Source organism: Hippocampus zosterae, chromosome 11 (genome assembly GCF_025434085.1).
Source record: "Hippocampus zosterae strain Florida chromosome 11, ASM2543408v3, whole genome shotgun sequence".
Lineage (NCBI taxonomy): Eukaryota > Metazoa > Chordata > Actinopteri > Syngnathiformes > Syngnathidae > Hippocampus > Hippocampus zosterae.
This window is the reverse complement of record NC_067461.1, coordinates 3,631,411-3,654,312: the sequence shown is the minus strand read 5'-3', so window position 1 is coordinate 3,654,312 and position 22,902 is coordinate 3,631,411. Positions and strand designations below refer to the sequence as shown.

The 22,902-nt window shown below is 46.6% G+C and overlaps 1 protein-coding gene across 1 annotated transcript; it reads left to right on the top strand.

Annotated features, from left to right (window-relative positions):
- The first annotated feature begins 505 nt into the window (after positions 1-505).
- On the top strand, positions 506-21,979 carry pcnx2 (pecanex 2). Its single transcript, XM_052080812.1, has 40 exons — positions 506-1,149; positions 2,074-2,279; positions 2,754-2,871; positions 2,974-3,010; positions 3,114-3,520; positions 5,356-5,565; positions 5,639-6,109; positions 6,346-6,529; positions 7,183-7,312; positions 7,519-7,655; positions 7,738-7,816; positions 7,963-8,098; positions 9,029-9,171; positions 9,337-9,490; positions 9,632-9,664; positions 10,324-10,495; positions 10,586-10,696; positions 11,297-11,388; positions 11,457-11,566; positions 12,139-12,247; positions 12,361-12,453; positions 12,590-12,740; positions 13,445-13,586; positions 13,660-13,837; positions 14,821-14,929; positions 15,021-15,150; positions 15,419-15,477; positions 15,584-15,799; positions 16,274-16,527; positions 16,597-16,830; positions 17,244-17,347; positions 17,877-18,021; positions 18,159-18,389; positions 18,519-18,676; positions 18,757-18,873; positions 19,469-19,650; positions 19,863-20,029; positions 20,104-20,178; positions 20,319-20,495; positions 21,642-21,979. Exons 1-40 carry the CDS (start codon positions 997-999, stop codon positions 21,795-21,797), a joined length of 6,270 nt encoding a protein of 2,089 aa, XP_051936772.1. The 5' UTR covers positions 506-996; the 3' UTR covers positions 21,798-21,979.
- Positions 21,980-22,902: the final 923 nt, after the last annotated feature.

The following is a 22,902-nucleotide window of genomic DNA, read 5'->3' as shown; positions in this document are numbered from 1 at the left end:
ACGTGACTACACAAAAGGAGGGGTGAGGCGGGTGTTGAGCCAACATTGGAATGTGAGTGGAGCGCGCGCCGAATTCATGGAGATGATGGGAAGAATGGAGCGCCTAATTATGCACATTTCCGATAAAATCGCAATATTACCGGCAGTTGTATTTCCACAGCTATCAAGCTCACGCCCCGAGTGCCAGATGCAGCCTGTCACATCATTTTATGGCTCACTAAAGCAAGTCATGTGCTACTTTGTTATTTGGGGGGGATAAAATGTCTACAAAAAATGAAAATGTCTTCATATTCAATAAGTTTGAGGTATTTGAAAGATTTTTTTTAACCTCACTCATTTTTAAAATAAGAAAATTAGTTGAACAAAGTGGTTTCATTAAATAGACACTTAATTCGTGAATAAATACATTAAATAAATTTCAAAATAAAGAACATATATATTTTTTAAATTAAATAGAAGCATGTCACGTGTCACCATAACATTGATGCAACAAACAAATAAATTATTGTATAAAAGTGCATATAATGTAAATGCCTCTATGCAAGCTATTCCGTTCCAATAAACAGTGAAGGTGGGAATCGCATAATAGGAGAGGAGAGCGGGAGGAGGGACGGATGGGAAGGGGAAGGGAGGCAGGGACCGAGGGGGGAGGAGGTGGTCAAATCTGCGCATCTGTCGAGCCAGCGAGGAAGAGGAGCCAGAAAGGGAGAGTGCGAGGAAGGCGAGCCGAGCAGGATGAGGACAGCGACGCTGGAGTTGATTCCGCCGTCGACGCCGGGATGGGAGACGCCAGAACCGCCACAAGCCGGAGCGATGAGCCGTGAGGGAGGAGCCAAGCCGCAGAGGCGACATGGAGGTGCGTAGCACCCGCTGAAGGAGAGAACCTCTTTATTGTAGCCTAGCAGCATCATCAACACCATTCGGCCGACCGACCTGAGCGGGGAGGAAGAGGAGGAGGAGGTGGAGGAGGAAGAAGAGGAGGAGAGGGAGGCAGAGATGGGCTCCCACATTGCTCAGACCCTGCGTCAGGGCGTGTGGGCGTCCCTAACCGGGGGCTGGTACCATGACCCGGAGCAGAAGAAATTCAACAACTCCTGCCACCTCTATCTGTGGATCTTCCTGCTCATCCTGCCGTTGTCTTTACATCTGGTGAGTTGGGGCCTTTTGTTTTTTGGGCTGCGTTTTTTTTTTAATGTTGTTTTTTTGCTTCCGTGAGATGCCCGTGCTAGCTTTCTGACATCATCCATTGTGTGCTTGGCTAGAATAGGAAAGCGGCATTGTCGCAGTGTGTTACTCCCTCGGTGCGTGGAGTGACTCGACGCATGTGACAGTATAAATAAACTGCTGCCATCGCTGTGCACGCATGCTCATTGTGTTTGAGTCTTTTAAATACTAAGCAGGCATCCCCAATCTGCGGTGGTGAATGTTTTCTGTTGGTAGCCTTTTTCGAAGATTAAAAACAATTAAATACCCTCCTGTATTTCTTCAAACTCTTCCCCAAAGAGTGTTGACCGCCTATTTTCCTGATGTATTTACTAAAAAAACAGTAACTTAAGGTATCGGTTCATAGATTCTATTGTCCACGCAAGAATGGCTGAGCACCTTCGAAATCTGTTGCTAACCAATACACATAGATAAATAACCGTTCGCACTCACAATCACACTTACGGACAATTTAGAGTTCTCAATTAACCGACGGTGGATATTTTTCAAATGTTGGAGGAAACCGGAGAACCCGGAGAACAAGGGATGCACATGCGGAGCCCGGAATTGAACCCTGGACCTCTGCACTGTGTGGCCTACATGTTAACCAGTCGACCACCGTGCCGCCCTGTTTACAACAAATAGCTGCTCAATATACTGTTAGAAGCTGTGTTTGTACTTTGTAGCTGCTGAATGTAAATATTAGTTCCTTTGACTCTAACTATGTTAGTTTGCTGATTACTTAGTTTAGAAAGTAACTAAGTTTCTTTTAATATCAAGTAATCAGCAAAGTAACGTTTTTAAAGTTGCTTTCTGTGGCAACACTTGGTCCTACCTTTGCTTTGACGACTTTGGTGTCCACGCATGCAGGCCCTGCCTCCGACCACCATGGCCCTGAGCATCTACTGCGCCTCCGTCACCGTCTTCTTCGTGCTGGTCAAGACGGCCAACTACCGTCTTCACGTGCTGTTCGACGAAGGTGAGGCGGTGGTCCGCAGCAGCCTCTCTGACCTCAGCGGGGCCGCCGACAAGAAGAGCAACGCCGCCTCCGACGCCTGCCTGCCCGGCAACATCAGGTGACTATCAACAGATTTGGCATACAAACATAACCTAGTTTACAGCATTTTCCTCCAAGACTCGTTTGAATTTAGTTTAAAATTTCATGTCACCCCCCCCAAAAAAAGGTGCCACCATCTAGTGGTCAACGGTGAAATTACATGCAAAACAAAACATGGAAACGGAGAGCCGCAGTTTCACTCTTTTTGATTAAGGCAACGAACAAAAGGGTTTTGTCACCCATCCCCCAAAAAAATAAAGGTGCCACCATCTAGTGGTCAACGGTGAAATTACACGCAAAACAAAACATGGAAACGGAGAGCCGCAGTTTCACTCTTTTTGATTAAGGCAACGAACAAAAGGGTTTACAGTACTGGGTTGTTTCATTTCACACTTGATGGGTCCTCAAGAACGCAAAATTTGAATATAAATTAAAAAAAAACAACAACAATTTCTCGAAGTTGGCGTCAACCAAGTCTACCTTTCTCCAACAGGAAGAGCAGCACTGTCCCAGACAGCGTTGCCATGACGATGCTGGCTCGCAAGCGCCCCAGTCAGGTCATCCAGGTGACCGTCAAGCAGACGGAAACCGACACGGGACTGATCGGGGTGGTGAGTGGTGGTCGCTGTGCATACGGTTGATGGATGTTTGCTGCCATGAAGGCGACATCCATTTGCAGTTGAATTTCAATGCAACGTTTCTCTTCCGTGCAGGAGTGCTTCAAATCCGATGAGGGGAAGACGGTAGAAGGTGAGGTTCGACCGAGGATCGCTTTGAAGATTCACCGCGAATATTCTCGTAGACCCTTAATTGAGAACTAAAATGTGCTTCTGTATGATTTCCGCAACTGCAGTGGCCTGTAGTGCCGAATGTGCAACAGAGAAGCCAGGGGAGGCAGGCCCGCATCCGAGCCCAGAGCCTACCCTTGGAGAACCCCCCGACAAGGATACTCCTCTGCTGCAGGCTCAGCAGAGGTCCCCATCCCTAACCGAAAAACAGGAGACTCCATCTGTGGGAATGATCCATGACAACAAGGATCCGGCAGATGAGGGAAGACAAGAGGAGAAAGCCAGCGAGGAGAACGCGGAAGCATGTGGAGAAACGTCTGAAGGTCTTCTACCCCACAAAGCAAATAAAGATGAAGGTGTTGAGAAGGAGGGAGAGGACGACAAGGAGGCATCAGATGCCAACAATAACTCACTGGAGACCCCCCGGGAGTGCCCTCACAAGCTCATTGACATGCCAGACCCAGCGACACAGGTGCAGTGATGTCACGCACGAAATAGACAACATACAGTGTGTATGGGTAGAGCACACACCTCCAGCGAGGTGGAGAGATGGTCGTAGTAGTCAAGCGGAATGACAAGAAAACGCTCTGCTCTGTGTCAGTCAAGAGGGTTGGGAGATATTATTTCATGGGTTCTTGTTTTAGGTTTCATGAAAATGACGAAATGACTGAATGACTGACTAGCTAGGTAACTGACTGAATAACAGAATGACTAACCAGCGACCTAAATCACTGGCTGACTGACTAGCTAGCTAGCTGGCTAGCTAGCGAATGACTGAGTGATTTATGGACAATGAACTAAGTGATTGACCGAATAACTAGCTAACAAAGTAAATCACAGAGTAACTGGCTAAAAACCCGACAAAATACCCCACTGACTGATTACCTGACGAACTAAGCGGCTGTCTAGATAGCTAGATAGCTGACTAATTGACTAGCGAACTGACCAACGTACTGATCGACAGGCTGTCAGACTAACTACCGGTACTATACTAACTGGTTGACTAGCTGAGAATTCGACTGAGTTTGGCCAGCTAACCGAGTCGAGAATGAAATCTCATCAACTCATCAAACTAATCAATTAACTAACCGAGTGAGTAGCCAACTAACTAGCTGACTAGCCGACGAAATGACTGACTAGCTAGGTAACTGACTGAATAACAGAATGACCAACCAGCTACCTAAATCACTGACTGACTGACTAGCTAGCTAGCTAGCGAATAACTGAGTGATTTATGGACAATGAACTAAGTGATTGATCGAATAACTAGCTAACAAAGTAAATCACAGAGTAACTGGCTAAAAACCCGACAAAATACCCCACTGACTGATTACCTGACGAACTAAGTGGCTGTCTAGATAGCTAGATAGCTGACTAATTGACTAGCGAACTGACCAACGTACTGATAGACAGGCTGTCAGACTAACTACCGGTACTATACTAACTGGTTGACTAGCTGAGAATTCGACTGAGTTTGGCCAGCTAACCGAGTCGAGAATGAAATCTCATCAACTCATCAAACTAATCAATTAACTAACCGAGTGAGTAGCCAACTAACTAGCTGACTAGCCGACGAAATGACTGACTAGCTAGGTAACTGACTGAATAACAGAATGACTAACCAGCTACCTAAATCACTGACTGACTGACTAGCTAGCCAGCTGGCTAGCTAGCGAATGACTGAGTGATTTATGGACAATGAACTAAGTGATTGACCGAATAACTAGCTAACAAAGTAAATCACAGAGTAACTGGCTAAAAACCAGACAAAATACCCCACTGACTGATTACCTGACGAACTAAGTGGCTGTCTAGCTAGCTAGATAGCTGACTAATTGACTAGCGGACTAACCAGCTACCTAAATCACTGATTGACTGACTAGCTAGCTGGCTAGCTAGCGAATGACTGAGTGATTTATGGACAATGAACTAAGTGATTGACCGAATAACTAGCTAACAAAGTAAATCACAGAGTAACTGGCTAAAAACCCGACATAATACCCCACTGACTGATTACCTGACGAACTAAGCGGCTGTCTAGATAGCTAAATAGCTGACTAATTGACTAGCGAATTGACCAACGTACTGATCGACAGGCTGTCAGACTAACTGCTATACTAAATGGTTGACTAGCTGAGCTAGCTAACCGAGTCGAAAATGAAATCTTATCAACTCATCAAACTAATCAATTAACTAACCGAGTGAGTAGCCAACTAACTAGCTGACTGTCTGACAGCCCGAAGCCACATTTCTTTTTCCATTTGTGACTTCAGTGGAATCACAATTAATTTTTGTATCTTGTGTCAGCACGAGCAAGAGGAGGAGACATACTGCTCCGATGAAATCAAAGTGGTCCTCACGGACAATTCCGCTCCGGCTACTTCTTCTCCGCCTCGACACGTGGACGCCGACAGCAACAGCGCGGCGGTCAAGATCGTCATCACCATGAGCTGTGATCCTCTCACCGCCGCCCAGCTGGAGGAGAGCGTCAAGCAGAGTCTGCTGGAGAACGCACAGGTGACATCAATGGCGGCGGGTTGAGGTGTCCCGCGCGGTGGTCATTTTCATGGCCGTTATTTATGTTTCTCAGGCTCAAAAGGATGCTGACGAATGTCACATCAAGATCCCGGTTATCGTCTTCGACTTGCCCGAGGACGACAAGCAGGAAGCGGAAGAAGAAGCGCATGAAAAAGAAGAAGAGGACCTATCAAAGGATGAGCCCACCCTGAGACGGATGGACAGCCAAAGCGAGGAGTTCTACTTATGCAAGGACACCGTCGGCTCACAGTCGGCCACTTCGGGGTGTCCCCTTCCAGGTGGGGAGCAGGCCCCGGTCAGCGTGCCGCATACCAATAACAACACCTCATCCGGTGTGGACGTCTGCTCCCACTTGTATCCCGATGACACGGACACTCCGATTTCCAGCACGGACCCTCAAGGTTTTCTGCGTCTGCCGCCCGCTTTGGGCCGCTACGGTCCGGGGGGAAGGGTGCACTTACGCGGGCTGAGCATGGACAGCGGGAAAGACGCCGTGCTGCTTTCGGACCGCTCCCAAAACACAGTATGTTGTCATATTTCACCTTGTTGTTGACACGTCCCTTAAAAATGTATGTACCGGTATGTATTTCTATATGAATATGACATTAATGCATTCCAACCTTCCAACAACATAATACTGGAATCAAACTCAAGGCCCAGGGGCCAGATTCATTTTAATTTCTCGCAAGTCACGACACTTCCAGCCTAAAGTCACCCCTGTATTTTGTCCTCCACGAACTTCTTTCGTCTCCATGCCAGACCACCATGACCACCTCCAAGTCAGACCTGGAGGCGAAGGAGGGCCAGATTCCCAACGAATCCAAATTCTTGGAGTTCGTCTCCCTGTTGGAATCTCTCAGTGCCCGAGGGAGCACCAAGGAAGAAGGATCTGACCTCCAGCCGGACGTTGGAACTTCCGTGGAGATCGAAAAGCAACACACGGGTTCGTTACTGTAATCTTTCCTGACTCGGACCCTTTCACACTGCTCATTTCCCATGACTTGATAACTATCTTTTGTACATCAAAGTATGATTAGTTAAGATAAGTTGTTGTTTTTTTTTTTAAATGTATTCAGAGCCCTTGCATGATCATTATTGTTCCATGCCATGTTTAGCTGCATTTTGTGCAGGATGGCTAACTACATATTCATTCATTCATTCATCTTCCGAGCCGCTTGATCCTCACTAGGGTCGCGGGGGGTGCTGGAGCCTATCCCAGCTGTCTTCGGGCAGTAGGCGGGGGACACCCTGGATCGGTTGCCAGCCAATCGCAGGGCACACAGAAACGAACAACCATTCGCACTCACACTCACACCTAGGGACAATTTAGAGCGTCCAATCAGCCTGCCACGCATGTTTTTGGAATGTGGGAGGAAACCGGAGCACCCGGAGAAAACCCACGCAGGCCCGGGGAGAACATGCAAACTCCACACAGGGAGGCCGGAGCTGTAATCGAACCCGCTACCTCTGCACTGTGAAGCCGTCGTGCTAACCACTGGACTACCGGGCCGCGGCTAACTACATAATCACATTAAAAAAAAAAGTTCCACCCTTTATTCTGAATAACAAAACACAACGACATGAACTGCATTACAGAAAACACAAACGGCTCTCCCGGAGCAAATGAACCCAAAGAGAGCAAAGCCGAGCGACCCAAACCGCCCACCAGTCTGGCTCCCGACAAGTCTGTTCTGCCTATACGCATTCCCATCGTCTCACCAGACAGGTACCAAAAAAAAAATTTTTTTTTACACGATACCAGAGGTGCTCATTCAGTAGACCATGAGCTAACAAAGTCCTTGTAGTCATCTTATGTTTTCATGTGTTCATGTCATTAATTTTTTTTTAATCTGCCTATTTCGAGGAGCTAATACAGCAGATTGAATTGGCCCCTCTTAGCGTCACTATCTGGTAATTGTATTCCACCCCCAGTCCGCAGACGGAAAAAGATCCCGACTATGACTCACTGCCTTCCCAAACGTCCCAGTCGGAAAGCTCCATGCTGCAGGTCATCTGTCGGCCGGAGGCTACGAGTAAAGAGGAAGCGTATACCTTCCACACGGTGCACCGTAAGCCGCTATCCATCTCCGATTTGAATGCCTAAATGAAAAATTTTTGAGTTGAAGTTTTTTTTTTTGTTTGTTGTCAAAGGAGAGAGGCCACGGAAGCTGTATGCCGAGCGAGCCCTCAACCTGCCGCTGGGAGCGGAGCTGATCACTGGCAACATGTGGTATGACGTGACGTTCTCGAGGCCAACTGTGGCGTTTAAGCCCACATTTTGAAACACTCCGTAGGCATCTTAAAGGTGCCTTTTCCATCATAATCCACTCTTTTCCACTGTTTTGTTTGTGTGTGTGTGTGTGTGTGTGTGTTCAGTGACCTCCTTTCCACTTCTTCCAACTCGGAGTGCCAAGACAGCATGGCGGGCGGTCACGCAGACTGTTCTTTCCAGCGACGCATCATTCCTTCGCACCGACTTCGTCCCCGACGGACGCACCCGGAGATCTTCCAGGTGTGCATAAAAAAAAACAAAAAAACAAAAAACAAAATTGCAGTTCTTTAGCAGGGTGCAAGAATTATTAAAAAAAAAAAAAATAAATAAAATAAATATTTTTTTTCCTTCTAATTTCAAGTACCACCTCAAAAGAGAAATAAAAATGCAAAAGTGTTCATCATCATAAGCCGAAGGCTTTATTCCGAAAATAAATATATTAACGTATAACATGAGGCACGGTTTCAACATTAACGATGCTCTCGAATGTAGCAAAACAAATTAATTAACAAGACGCATGAAGACGTTTGAAAACAGCTCTTTAAGATTCAATGCAGCTGGTTTGTACTTGAAAGTGAAATACAACTGAACTGCAAATCACACATCTACTCAAGTACATTTAATTAAAACAAAAAACAAAAAACGCTTAACCCTTGTAGTCCACCGCTTGCGATAAATGTAAAATTATGTCTTTGAATCAAAGGCAAAGGCATTCGGAAAAACACGAGAGAGCTAAAACGTATGGGGGGGTTCTAAAATGGCCTAAATTTCATGACGTCACCGGCTGATAATTCTCAGGCATTGCAGCAATAATAAAAAAGGTTTTGATTCCGTAATCTTCACAATTTACGTATTTTGCACCATAGAGACCCATTATAATTCATATTTTTGAATGCATCGTAAACCTAATGTGTAAACATGCATTTCACGCGACTTTTACGTCAATCGCTTTGTTTTCGCTTGGACAGACGTATGCATGCCACATTGTTGGGTTGAGGTCATTCCAATTGTGCAACTTCTGCGTAACTTTGGGGTTTTTTTCATTTGAAGGACCCAAAACCACAGTTTTAACAATAAAGTTTGTGATTCTTCAAATACCACCATTACTGATGTCGATGCGCAAAACAAACTGTCTGCTGAATTCATACCGCGTTGTCACATCTTGCTCAGGAGGAGGACTCTTTAGACGACTCCTCAGAGACCTCCACCCAGGAGAAGCCCACCAGGAAGATTTACTACAAGCTCAAACTGTTTCCGGGCAAGTGGGTGGACATTTTATATGACCGTCTCACCTTGCTCGCCCTACTGGACAGGTAAGCGCTCTTCGCCAAAAAGGTCTGCTGATCAATTGGTGGTTACTACGGTTGACAAATTTACCATGTTATCAGGTTACAGGGAAGCAGGAACAAAAAAAAAAAAGAAAAATCCTCCGATCCGGTCAAGTGATGACTGTAATGTGAAGGTTACGCTCCGTGTAGGAACCGAGACGTTCTGGAGAACCTGGTGGCAGTATTCATGGCCTTCCTGGTTTCCTTCCTCGGCTTTGCGCTGCTCAACGACGGCTGCTTCAAAGACTTCTGGGTCTTCCAGTTCTGTCTGGTCATCGCCAGCTGTCAGTACTCCTTACTGAAGGTAGAATAAGGCAAAAGGCAAAACGTCAGTCATAACGTCACGTTGATTGTCAAACGAATCCGACTGTCGACCGCAGATCGTCCATTTCTACGACGGGCACGACCAAATTGTCATTTCTTTCCCTGTGCCTTTGCTTTGCAGAGTGTTCAGCCGGATGCAGCTTCACCAACGCACGTGAGTTATTTATCTATGCTTTAAAAGACTAGCAAAACATGTTTAAATGATGTTTTACACAAATTATTTTGACCCTAACTCTGGAGAAACAAAAAAACAACGGGCCGTAACCCGGTAGTCCAGTGGTTAGCACGTTGGCTTCACAGTGCAGAGGTACCGGGTTCGATTCCAGCTCCGGCCTCCCTGTGTGGAGTTTGCATGTTCTCCCCGGGCCTGCGTGGGTTTTCTCCGGGTGCTCCGGTTTCCTCCCACATTCCAAAAACATGCATGGCAGGCTGATTGAACACTCTAAATTGTCCCTAGGTGTGAGTGTGGGTGCGAATGGTTGTTCGTTTCTGTGTGCCCTGCGATTGGCTGGCAACAGATTCAGGGTGTCCCCCGCCTACTGCCCGGAGACGGCTGGGATGGGCTCCAGCACCCCCCGCGACCCTAGTGAGGATCAAGCGGTTCGGAAGATGAATGAATGAATGAATGAACGGGTCGTAATAGGCCCGTAACTGGAGTTGTGTAAATGCGCATTACAGTAAATTTTACAACTAGCCCGGAATAGTCATGAGAGTCCCCGATATGCCGCATATACGGAACTCGGTGCACCATTTTGACAAGTTCCGTCCACGATTTACAGACCGTCTATTCATTTCTTATCCATCTCTGCGCAGGGTCACAACCAGCTGGTGGCCTACAGCCGAGCGGCTTACTTCTGCATCTTCTGCTCGCTCATCTGGACGGTGGAGCAGCTGCTGCGTAGGAAGGACCTCCCCGTCTCCACTTTGTACGGCGTCACCATCGTGTGCCGCGACGCGCTGCGCTTCGTGCGGAACCTGCTCATGGGTACGGACGGACCGAGGCCCAGACCGGGGATGCTTCGGCCTCAAGCCACTTGTGTCTTGTGATCGAGCGGTCGATCGATTTTGATCACAGGTTTCACTCACTGCTTCCCAATCACGTTCCTGGTGGGCCTTTTCCCGCAAGTCAACACGTTCACCATCTACCTGCTGGAGCAGATTGACATTCACTTTTTCGGCGGAACAGGTCAGCAGAGACATTTTTTATCCGTTGGGTAGACCAGCGCAAATATTGCATTGTTGTACTATGGGGAAGATGTTTCAAACTCCGTTTTAGGTTTTTGGTATAAATATCATTTGAGCAACCAAATCAGTCCCGGTACGCTCGCTCGAGGTCATCCTGGACAAATTAAGACAGGACAAGACAGGACAAGACAAGACAGGACAAAACAGGACAAGACAGGACAGGACAATGCAGGACAAGACAGGACATGACAGGACAGGACAGGACAAGACAGGGCACGACAGGACAAGACAGGACTGGACAAGACAAGACAAGACAAGACAAGACAAGACAAGACAAGACAGGACAAGACCAGACAGGACAAGACTAGACAAGACTGGACAAGACAGGACAAGACAGGACAGGACAGGACAGGACAAGACAGGACAAGACAGGACACGACAGGACAAGACAGGACAAGACAGGACAAGACAGGACAAGACAATACAGGACAGGACAAGACAGGACAAGATATCTTTATTTGTCCTACAATTAAATTAGGACAAATAAAGGAGGCTTGGCCTCGACAGTGGCGAAATGCGTTTTTCTTTGTTGTCATTCCAGCGGCTACAAGTCTGATCTCGGCAGTGTACGGCATCCTCCGCAGCCTGGGCGCCCTGTCTCTGCTCTACGGTTTCTGCTTCGGAGCTCTCAAGGTTGATTACTAAAACCACCTTGTGGAGGCGCTTGGAAATGTTTTGACGTGTGTGTGTGTGTCTCGCAGGAGCCGTGGGACGAGCAGCACACGCCAGCCTTGTTCTCTGGTTTCTGCGGCCTTCTGGTGGTCTTCTCCTACCACCTCAGTCGACAGAGCAGCGACCCCTCGGTCATGATGTGAGGAACAGTTCCACTTTCTTAAGTGAACCAAAAACAAAAAAAATATTCAGTATAACTACCTGCCTTTTGACACATCCTCCCCTTGACTGTTCGATGCGACTAAAAGTAAGTAAACTGCTGTAAAATGAAACAAAAACAAAAGCAAAACTACTCAGGCTTTAGTTATCGTTGAATTTGACTGTCATGCAAGTGTCAATATTTATTAGCTGCTGTTAACATGAACCTTAAATGAAATTAAATTACTTGTCCTTTGAATTAATGAATTTATTTTGGGCATCAAAATATTTTTAGTGAATCTCACCAGTGGTGTACTGGCACCCTCTAGTGGTACGTAAGAGCATCACATGAATTAATTCAAACTAAAGTGTATTAACTAAAATCCAATATGAAGCTTTTTGAATCATTTTTTGAAACAAATGCTTTACTTTTTAAAGTTTCATTCAACTTTACGATCCATTGGCATTTAACGGATTTGTTTTTCTTTTTCTTTTTATTGTGCAATTTTCATTGAACGTCTATGTGCAGGAAAGTTTAGCTTGAATTAGTGAGGTTTCTTTTCTTTCTTTCAGATCGCTGATCAAGTCGAAAGTGATGCCCACGTTAGCAGAGGGTGAGCAAGACGAGGGCCGAGACGCCGACATTGAAGACCCTCTGCCCAAGAAGCTGCAGAATTCCATGGTGAGCAACAACAAATCGTTTGCTATCAAGCCTCCACTGAGCATTTTTTTATGATCAGACTATACATGAATGAAACATGAGATGATTGATCTCAAATGGCGGACGTCCCGCAGAAGGAGATTCTTTTGTCGGACGTGATCGTGTGCTCGCTCGCCTACATCCTGACCTTCGCCATCACCGCCAGCACAGTCTTCCTGTCGCTCAAGGTGGGACTTGCGGATTCAAACTCAGATCTCTTGACCGCGAAGCAGACATGCTGATATCTAGATTGCCTCCACGAACTAAAAAAAGAAAATAAATAAAAATAACTAACAATTTTTAATTTTTTTTTTCTCTTGTCAGCCCTTTGTGACCATCGTTCTGTACGCCCTGGCGGGGACGGTGGGCTTGGTGACGCATTATGTCATCCCCCAATTGAGGAAGCATCATCCCTGGCTGTGGATCTCGCACCCGCTGCTCAAGACCAAAGAGTACCACGAGTTTGAGCCCAGAGGTCAGACATCCCCACAGCATTATAACGGGGTCAGGGAAGCATGCACGGCGACTTTAGTGAGCAATCACTTACTAGAACTAAGCAGAACTGCTTGATTTTTTCGTATTGTACTCGTTTTTTTTTAATTCATTCATTTTTTCATTCATCTTCCGTACCGCTTGATCCTCACTAGGGTCGCGGGGGGTGCTGGAGCCTATCCCAGCTGTCTTCGGGCAGTAGGCGGGGGACACCCTGAATCGGTTGCCAGCCAATCGCAGGGCACACAGAAACGAACAACCATTCGCACTCACACTCACACCTAGGGACAATTGAGAGTGTTCAATCAGCCTGCCACGCATGTTTTTGGAATGTGGGAGGAAACCGGAGCACCCAGAGAAAACCCACGCAGGCCCGGGGAGAACATGCAAACTCCATACAGGGAGGCCGGAGCTGGAATCGAACCGGTACCTCTGCACTGTGATGCCGACGTGCTAACCACTGGACTACCGGGCCGCCCCTTTTTTTTTTTTTTTTTTTAAATGAATTTTAATTTCAAATAGTAACTAAAAAAGTTAGGAAAAAGCCTCGTAATAGGTGGAGCATTTCAACTTTCAATTAAAAAAAAAATCTGTGCTTTATGCAGGCGTTATTACCCGTAATTATTCTTTGTTAGACCAAAAGGCAATCATTTAAACTGTTTTTTTTTGTTTTGATTTTTGTGAAAGAGGACGCAGTCCTGATGTGGTTCGAGCGGTTGTACGTGTGCCTCCTGTGCTTGGAGAAGTATGTGGTGTACCCCGCCATCGTCCTGAGCGCGCTCACCAATGACGGCTTCGCACTGAGCCACCGCAAGAGGCTGGGCATCCAGTAAGACGCGCCGTCCCTTTTGGTCGTCACGGCGATAGCGCTCAAACTTGACCCTCCTCCCATCCCCACGCAGCGGCGACGTCCTGTTGACCACCGTGGCCGGGATGAAGCTCTTGCGCTCGTCCTTCTGCGACCCCAGCTTCCAGTTCGTCACCTTGCTCTTCACGCTGCTCTTTTTCCACGTCGACTGCCCGCGCGCTTCCGAAAGCTTCCTGCTCGACTTCTTCCTCATGTCCATCCTCTTCCACAAGGTGAACACTCATTTATTTGGCAATGCTCAAAGCACATCACAAGTTCACAGGTGTACACTCGGAGCCTATCCTGGGGTATCGCAACACACCAAGATTACTTTTAAACCAGGGGTCCCCCAATCTACGGCCCGCGGGCCGGATACGGCCCGTCAGCACATTTGGCTCGGCCCTCTAACTCTCCTGTTGTCCTCGTCACTGTGTTAAAAACGCCCCAAAACCCCCCCTAACTGCAAACAGCAGTGTCTACAAGCCTACTGGAACCTACAAAAGGATTATAAGGAAGGAACACAAGAACTTTAAGAGACTGCTCATATGTGTCAGAGAGATTCTGCTCTGACAACTGAGCTGAACTTTTATCTGTTAAGACAGAAAGTTAATGTTCCATGGCTTTTTTTCCTATGGAGAACCCAGAGAGAGTTATTTAGTTATTATTTATTTCCTCCATGTTGATGAGAGCATTAAAATGGGGGGAAAAAATAGAACAAAAATGTAAAAGGAAATTCAGAAACGATAAAAAATGTGTGAGTAATCACGATTAATTTTTTAGTCCATTTGAGTTAATTATGACAGTTGCATTTTTAATTAGATTAAATATTTTAATCGTTTTACAGCTCTATTATTTAGTTATGTGTGGCTTTCTGGAAAACAAAAAAAATTTTAAGCTCCCATACGATCGTCACACTTTTTCTGTTACAAACTGACACCGGCCCCCCCCATCAGAGAAGGGAGAAGTTATGTGGCCCTCACAGGAAAAAGTTTGGGGACCCCGGTTTTAAACAGATACTGATAAAATAATTAATATAACATAGCACCTCTTTTCCGACGAAATGCTGAATATATTTACAGTCCAGTTAGATGCTAGTAACGCCCAAATAAATTACATAGCCAAATAACCAAAACATGTGAAGTTCCACACACGAATAACCTTTTTGATACCGCGCTTGTCGGGTGTACCTAACAAAGCGTCTTTGTTGTTGTTGCAGATGCGTGAGCTACTGCTGAAGCTTCATTTCATCCTCGTCTATATCGCCCCCTGGCAGATCGCCTGGGGTAGCGCCTTCCACGCCTTTGCCCAACCCTTCGCCGTGCCTCGTATCCTTATGGTGCCTTAACGTTCGCGTTCGTGTGCGTTAGCTCACCGCGAGAGCCACACAGGTTCGTTCTTGACTGGCGCCGCAATCAGACTCGGCCATGCTGCTGCTGCAGACACTCATCACTACCGTCTTTTACATCCCCCTGGCCCCCTTCCTGGGCAGCGCCATCTTCATCTCCTCGTACCCGCGGCCCATTAAATTCTGGGAGAGGAACTACAAGTAGGGAAAATAGTTGAAGCTGAAATGGAAATATTGGTCATCAAAATGTTTGTGTGCCTTATAAGCCGATGTGGGCTGGGCACCTTTAATAATTATGTATGAAATGTATGTTGTGTTTAATAAGTTCAATAAGAACTTCCTGTCCCTTACTTAATATGCGTCGTATGGGAAAATCCAAATAGCGACACAAGTACATTGACCTTTATCGTTATGGTTTTTACTCACCCGAGATGGGATTCTCATAAAACAAAACACTTGTCGTCTGCAGCACAAAGCGCATCGATAACTCCAACAGCCGCTTGGTGTCTCAAGTCGATAAAGAGACGGGTGAGTTCTCAACCACTTTTTATGATGTTGTTCAAGGTCTCCATCCAGTGCTTCTGAATTATTCTTCCTCCGGGGACGCCATCTTTTTACGTCTGTCTTCTGCCAGGCTGCGACGACAACAACCTCAACTCCATCTTCTACGAATACCTGACGCGCTCGCTGCAGCATTCGCTCTGCGGCGATCTCACGCTGGGCCGCTGGGGCAACTACAGCGCCGGCGACTGCTTCATCCTGGCCTCGGACTACCTCAACGCCCTGGTGCACCTCATCGAGATCGGCAACGGCCTGGTGACCTTCCAGCTCAGAGGACTGGAGTTCAGAGGTACGGCGTTCGCTGGGTATACTGCGATGCCCCCTGGTGTACGCCTGTGAACACCACGGGGGGGGGGGGGGGGATTGGAATGGAATTGGTATTTGACTTGAATGAATTGACTACTGTACCCCAGAATATAGCCCTGTGGTACACCAGTGAAATTATTTCAACTGAATGGTTTTAATGGAATGAACCGAGTGCTGCAGTTGTTTCTACTGGTGTACCCAAGGGCTCTGTTCTGAGCCCCACTTCACTTCATTATTTACATTCTACCTTTCATACAAATCTTTTTTTCATTGTTCTGGGCATGATACCCAATTCTATCTGCTCACCAAACCGATCACCTCTCTTTTGCCTTCTTCTCTGACTGACCCATCTTGTTAAAATATTAACGGCTCACCAAAACAATTCCACTTACCCATACCAAGTCTACACTAGCAAATAGTGACAGCTTTTCAAACTGTTTCGTTGCCTTCCTGCCAGGAACCTACTGCCAGCAGCGTGAGGTAGAGGCCATCACGGAGGGCGTGGAGGAAGATGACGCCTGTTGCTGCTGCGAGCCTGGCCACCTGCCCCACATGTTGTCATGCAACGCTGCCTTTAACCTGCGCTGGCTGGCGTGGGAGGTGACCGCCACCAAGTACCTGCTGGAGGGCTACAGCATCAGCGAAAACAACGCTGCCACCATGCTGCAGGTCTACGACCTCCGCAAGCTGCTCATCACCTACTACCTGAAGGTACTTGTCCAAACAAGAAGATTCATCACCAGGAAACCTCTCGCTTACCATCTCTTCCTCTTCCTCTAGAGTGTTATTTACTACTTGGTGCACTCCCCCAAGTTGACCACCTGGCTCAAGGATGCCGCCATCCACGAGGCGCTGCAGACCTACACCAAGTGGCACCATATCGAGAGAGACCCTCAGGTGTTTAGTGTCAAGATAGACGAGGACTATGTGCACTGCCTGCAGGGGGTTACGCGAGCCAGCTTCTGCAACGTGTACCTCGAGTGGATCCAGTACTGCGCTGGCAAGATGGAGACGGTACGGAAGACTTGGGGATTTAGCAAGGCTCCGCACTATGGGAGGTTCTGGTTGGGATGCCCGGCAAGCACCACATAGAATGCTAAATAAAAGGTGGAAAAAAAACCCACCAGTGAACACAGTTTTCAGTCCCAAATCCAAATTTGAACAGTTTGAGCAGATCTCAAGTGTTCAGAAAGTGTGTTCCGACAGTTGAGGAGCAGAAACATAATGCTACTTCAGTTGGTGTAGTTTTCTGGTTGTGGAAACCAGGTTCCGAGGTGCCAACACGGCGGTGCACAACCTCGGTCCTCTATCCTGCATGTTTCAAATGTCTCACTCCCTCAAATGTTCAGCTAGAGGACCGGGGTTTGACACCCCGTGCTATAAAGTCTGCACTCTTCTTGTATCCACACATTTGTTTGTTTGTCCAGCCTGTCGACAGCGATGAAGACTCCCCTCTGGTGACTTTGTCATATGCCCTGTCGGTCCTGGGAAGACGATCACTTGGAACGGCGTCACATAACATGTCCAACAGGTAGGTAACTTCACTTTTTCTTTCTTACTCTTTAGATTGATTGTTTGCTGCGTCATCCAGATCATTCATGGTCATCCAAAAAGTAAACAACTCTGAAGAATCGAATCTCAAAGAGATTGGAGGCTGTCCAATACTGAGTTTGTTGGATCATGGAGGTGCCAACAGGCCTGAGACTTTCCAGAGACTGAAAAATGTTTGGTATGAAATGTTTTGGGTCCGTTCAACCTTCCATCGTCTGAAGAGCTTGTCCTCATTAGGGTCACTGGTGAACTTTAGCCTGTCCTAGCTGACTTTGGTTGAGAGATTTAACCTGAACCGGTCACCAGTCAATCACAGGGAACAAACCACGACTCATAGTCTCATCTACATCTCTGGACAGTCTTCCAACATCCTCAAACTTGGAAAACCACTGGCGTGTCAATAGGGAGAGCAAACGTCTAACTTGAAGTTATAAACTGCTACCACAAGGGGGCATCAGAAACATTATTAGCTGTCTCTTTTGTTGGTCTTATTTTCATACCCCGTCAAGCCTGGAATCTTTCCTGTATGGTTTCAACACACTGTTCAAAGGCGACTTCCGCATCGCTACCAAAGACGAGTGGGTTTTCGCCGATCTTGACCTCTTGCAGAAGGTGGTGGCTCCCGCCGTCAGAATGAGCCTGAAGCTGCATCAGGTACGGGCAAACTGACGTTCGTCACAAGGCCTTGTGGCATATCCTTAGGGTTAGGGTTGTGGCATATCCTAAAATCTGGACTGAAAGCTTCCAAGTCCCATTGGAGTTAGTCGGTCCGTTGCATTTCCTGCTCCCAGGACCACTTCACGTGTCTGGAAGAGACCGAGGAGGCGTCCATCTTGTACGAGGCCATCACAAACTACCGCAGCAGCCTAGTCATTTGCCACGAGAGCGACCCGGCCTGGCGCAAGGCGGTGCTGTCCAGCCGCGACACGCTGCTCACGCTGCGCCACATGGTGGACGACGGCACAGATGAGTACAAGATCATCATGCTCTACAAACGCCACCTCAGCTTCAAAGTCATCAAGGTAGGAACAGAAACTTTAACCCGGATGCCTCTTTATATGCCTTCAGATTTTCATAGATTGCGGGTCGGTCTGGATTCCCGTCGATACGTGAAGGGGGTCACTATACGACTTCCTAAACTGTTTTGGTAGATCAACAAGGAGTGTGTGCGAGGTCTATGGGCGGGTCAGCAGCAAGAACTGATCTTCTTACGTAATCGCAACCCGGAGCGCGGCAGCATCCAGAATTCCAAGCAGGCACTGAGGAACATGGTCAACTCGTCTTGCGACCAGCCCCTGGGCTACCCCATGTACGTGCGGCCTGTAAGCCCGAAGAGAACCGAAGGGTGTTCTGGGGTTTGACGTCCGTTGCTCTGTGGTGTCAATCCAGGTATGTGTCGCCGCTGACAACGTCGTATGCGGGAACACACCGGATGCTGCGCACCATCGGTGGAGGGGCTTCCAGCTTGGACGCCATTCGTTCCTGGCTCTGCTCCAAATGGCTCAGGTTCAACAGAACTTCCCCCTTTAATGAAATCAGTTTCTGCCAGTTTTGTCTACGCTCAGGGCATTATGTTGGCTATTTGTGTCTGCCCCCCCCCACCCCCTGTATTTTAGCTGTGTTAATGCTAAGGGTGGGTATTTTTGGCCAATTTCCAACTCAAATTGGACCCTTTGGCTCTATATTGTCCAATTTTGGTCAATTGAAACCCATGAAAACTACATCTGGATTGAATTGAATCTTTCAGTTTTGTGTTTTTAAGTAGATTACATAATTTCCCAATTTTGGGATGAGGGAGGAATTTCCCTTATTATTTTTCAATTCCAATGAGGCATTTAGTGGCTTATTGCGCTCCAATGGCGGAAATGAATGAAACCATTTCGACAGTCAGCAGTGGAGATTATCCCTGTTGACCATCAAAAAACTTTAAGTTTAGAACTGGAATCATTCTCCGCTGGCTGTAGAAAGGCCGTACTATTATCAAAATGAGAAAAAAATTACGCTTTCCAAAAATATGGGACATAAAGGGCTAAGAACAAAAATGAAGCGTAAAACCTACCAATCTGAGCACACATTTAGGATGCGTCACTGATGCCAACAGAGTGCGCAAGGACAACCTCAACAGTTGCAACAGTGGCGTCAACATGGATGACTGCGACTGCGGTGCCGGTGGGTCGTCATCCCTGAGCCACAACCGGCCGTCGTCCGTCACCTCCAATAGTCTGAGTGCTTACCAGCAGAGAGCCCCCCGGACCACACGAAGCCACCGACACCATAGCTCAGGTAGAATAACAAGAAATGACAGGGGACTTAGTATAGCACCATGGACAAACAAAAGTTGGAATATTGCGACATGTTTCTAGTCTCTCAGTCCATCAGTTCAGCTTTTGTTCTTCCAACCTCCAGTGTTTTTTATTTTTCTGTTCATGAAGAAAATGCTTCCTAAATAAGATTTCTATGAATGTTTGTTCTTGGTGAATTCCTGTTGTGTGCAGCCCGGAGGGAGTATCGCAGCAGGTCGGTGCAGCCTCAGACCCAGCGGCCGCCGGTCAACAGCCAATCGGGACCCATCGTGGACTCGGCCTCCAACCATGGCTTGGTCCAGCGTTTGTCCAATAGCCAGCTGTCCTTTAACACTTCCATAGCGTCCATCTTCTCCCAGGTCAACATGAGCACAGCACTGATAACTCGTGGTTAGCTTGTAATTTTCGGCTAACGAAGCGCTTGGTTCCTCAGGTCCCTCGTCTCTCGGGAACCGGTGGGAACAGCTCGCAGCTCCAGGCGGCGCCGAATCAGCAGCGTTCCAGCCAAGTACGGGTTGGTTACATGTTGTCACCGTGTCTCGTGCGCGGTGTCAACGCTGACTTTTCATGTCACGTGACGTGAAGATGACATCATTAGCATTTCCATGGACTCTGCGCCACACTGTTGTTGTGCCCATTTCTCCTTAGGTGTCGTCATCGTCGTCTACCCTGAGTCTGCTGTTCGGCAAGCGCAGTTTCTCCAGCGGCCTGGTGATCTCAGGGCTGTCGGCCGCAGAGGGTGGCAACACCACCGACACGCAGTCATCGTCCAGTGTCAACATTGCCATGGGACCCTCACACCGGTCGGCCAGCAGGGCCACACAGGTACAACATTTATCTTGATTTTATTCATTCATTCATTCATCTTCCGAGCCGCTTGATCCTCACTAGGGTCGCGGGGGTGCTGGAGCCTATCCCAGCTGTCTCCGGGCAGTAGGCGGGTGACACCCTGAATCGGTTGCCAGCCAATCGCAGGGCACACAGAGACAAACAACCATTCGCACTCACACTCACACCTAGGGACAATTTAGAGTGTTCAATCAGCCTGCCATGCATATTTTTGGAATGTGGGAGGAAACCGGAGCACCCGGAGAAAACCCACGCAGGCCCGGGGAGAACATGCAAACTCCACACAGGGAGGCCGGAGCTGGAATCGAACCCGGTACCTCTGCACTGTGAAGCCGACGTGCTAACCACTGGACTACCGGGCCGCCCCCATCTTGATTTTATTTTTATTGGAGTGGGGGGTGGTTTACGGGTATACAGTAAACCTCCCAATTTTTGGTTGAGCAAAAGTAGTGCCTTGCTGCCATCGTGTGGCATCTCAGTGCGAAGGATGTATGTTGAGGTGAGTTGAGGAGTTCCATTTAGACAAAAAGTAAGGCTTTGCTGGCATCTTGGTGCCAACACAGTACGTTGAAATGAGTTGAGGAGTTTAATTTCGAAAAAAGTAGTGCTTCGGCACCATCTTAGGGCATCTACGATAGGTGTCAAGCAACTGTGTTGCAGTGAGTTGAGGAATTTCCTTTTGACAATAGTGAAGCTTTGCTGCCACCTTGCGCCAGCTTGGTGCCCAGGAACTACATTGATGTGATTTGAGGAATTTCATTGAGAAAAGTGGTGCTTTGCCATCACCTTGGTGGTTTTTATCCATTTGGGTTTTTTTACAACTTATTTTTTAATTATCATCATAAAAAAGCTAATTTTGTCCATTTTCATATAGTGCACCTTACAAAATCCCTAATTGTCTGTAAACATCCAAAGAGTAGCCTACTACTCCAAATACATATTCAATATGATTAATTTAACTTTGTTTTGGGCATTTTGAGTAGCCTTATGCTACATAACTTATGACCACGGTTAATTTTGTTTTTCTTTTGCTGAGCATGTTAAAGCTAAACTCATGAGCTTCGAGACTTACCATTGTCTATTCGCCAAGCAATAATTCCACGTCTCTTGCGCTTTCATCAGTGGACGTCCGAGCCGTACGAGAGCATCGACGAGAGCGTTCGCAACACCACCATCCGGCAGTCACGTGACCAGAGCGTCAGCCAAGGACTGGACAAGACCTTCTCGGCGGACGGCCCCTCAACGGCTCCTGATGTGACGGATCAAAAGACTGCGTGAGAACGCACAAGTTCAAAGTTCACACTTAGCAGAGGACTGTACAGTCCTTCGGAAGAGAGCGACCGAAATACGCACCGACCTGCCTCCACGTCACTCAGCATGTGCTCTCACCTTGTTCTCTGAATGTATCGTCGACACCATCATGGATACTGTCAACGAGATAAAAGCAAATGTGTTTTTAACTGGAGTCTTTCTGTGGTCTTTACATACACGCAGGGGACTGCAGATTCGTAGAATGTCTCAAATTTGGCATCCGGAGTCTTGGTGATGATGCACAATTGACAAAATTCTTTCTTGGACAATTGCGACTTTTCTTGTGCTCCCCCCCCCCCCCCAAAAAAAAATTGGACTATTATTTATGACTGCATAAAATGACAACCTTGAAAAAAATGTTACATTATGTCTTATTGAGATACAGTAATATTTTTATTCTCATAGTATGACAACTAAATTCCTCTATATTGGAAAAATTCAGATTTTTCAAAAAACATGTTTTTTTTAACTTTGTAATATTGCGACTATAACCGTGTAACTTTACCAATTTTACCTTGACAAAAGGTACCATTTTGTTCTTGGAAAATACTTTGCTCTTTTGTACGTGCATTTTCCCAATTGCCAATTTCAAAACAATTACATCAGTTGAAAATCTAAATGCTCATTTAAAAAATTATTGAGACTGCACAAAATTTTTTAAAAAATCATAAGATTCCAGGCCTCTAAAAAGAAAAAGAAAAAAAAACTATTCTCATAATATTATGACATTTTTCTTGTTTTAACATCTTTTTTTTCCCCACGGGACTTTACTTGGATTTTTTCCAACATTATGACTTTTTCATTTTAGTCATCTTTAGTTTTTTTTGTTTGCCCTTATGCCCCCAACATACACATATTTTATTTGTGTTTTTTTTTCTTTTAGAAAAATGTGTCTACTTTTTGTTTTTTTTGTGATATTTTCCTCAGCATTTTTAATGAACTCATTCATTTTTCTTAGTCCCTTTAAAAATTGCTTTTCATTCACAATTTGAACAAAGACAGAAAATGTCACCTTGCTTTTCTCATTAACATGAGAATTGCTTTGTTTGAAGTATTTGTTTGATAACAAATT

Excerpts from the sequence above, each read along its gene's own strand:
- pcnx2 (XM_052080812.1), top strand. The coding sequence starts at position 997 with ATGGGCTCCCACATTGCTCAGACCCTGCGTCAGGGCGTGTGGGCGTCC. Across the intron at positions 9,172-9,336 it reads TTGCTCGCCCTACTGGACAG|GAACCGAGACGTTCTGGAGA; the intron begins GTAAGCGCTCTT and ends CGCTCCGTGTAG. Across the intron at positions 17,348-17,876 it reads TCACATAACATGTCCAACAG|CCTGGAATCTTTCCTGTATG; the intron begins GTAGGTAACTTC and ends TACCCCGTCAAG.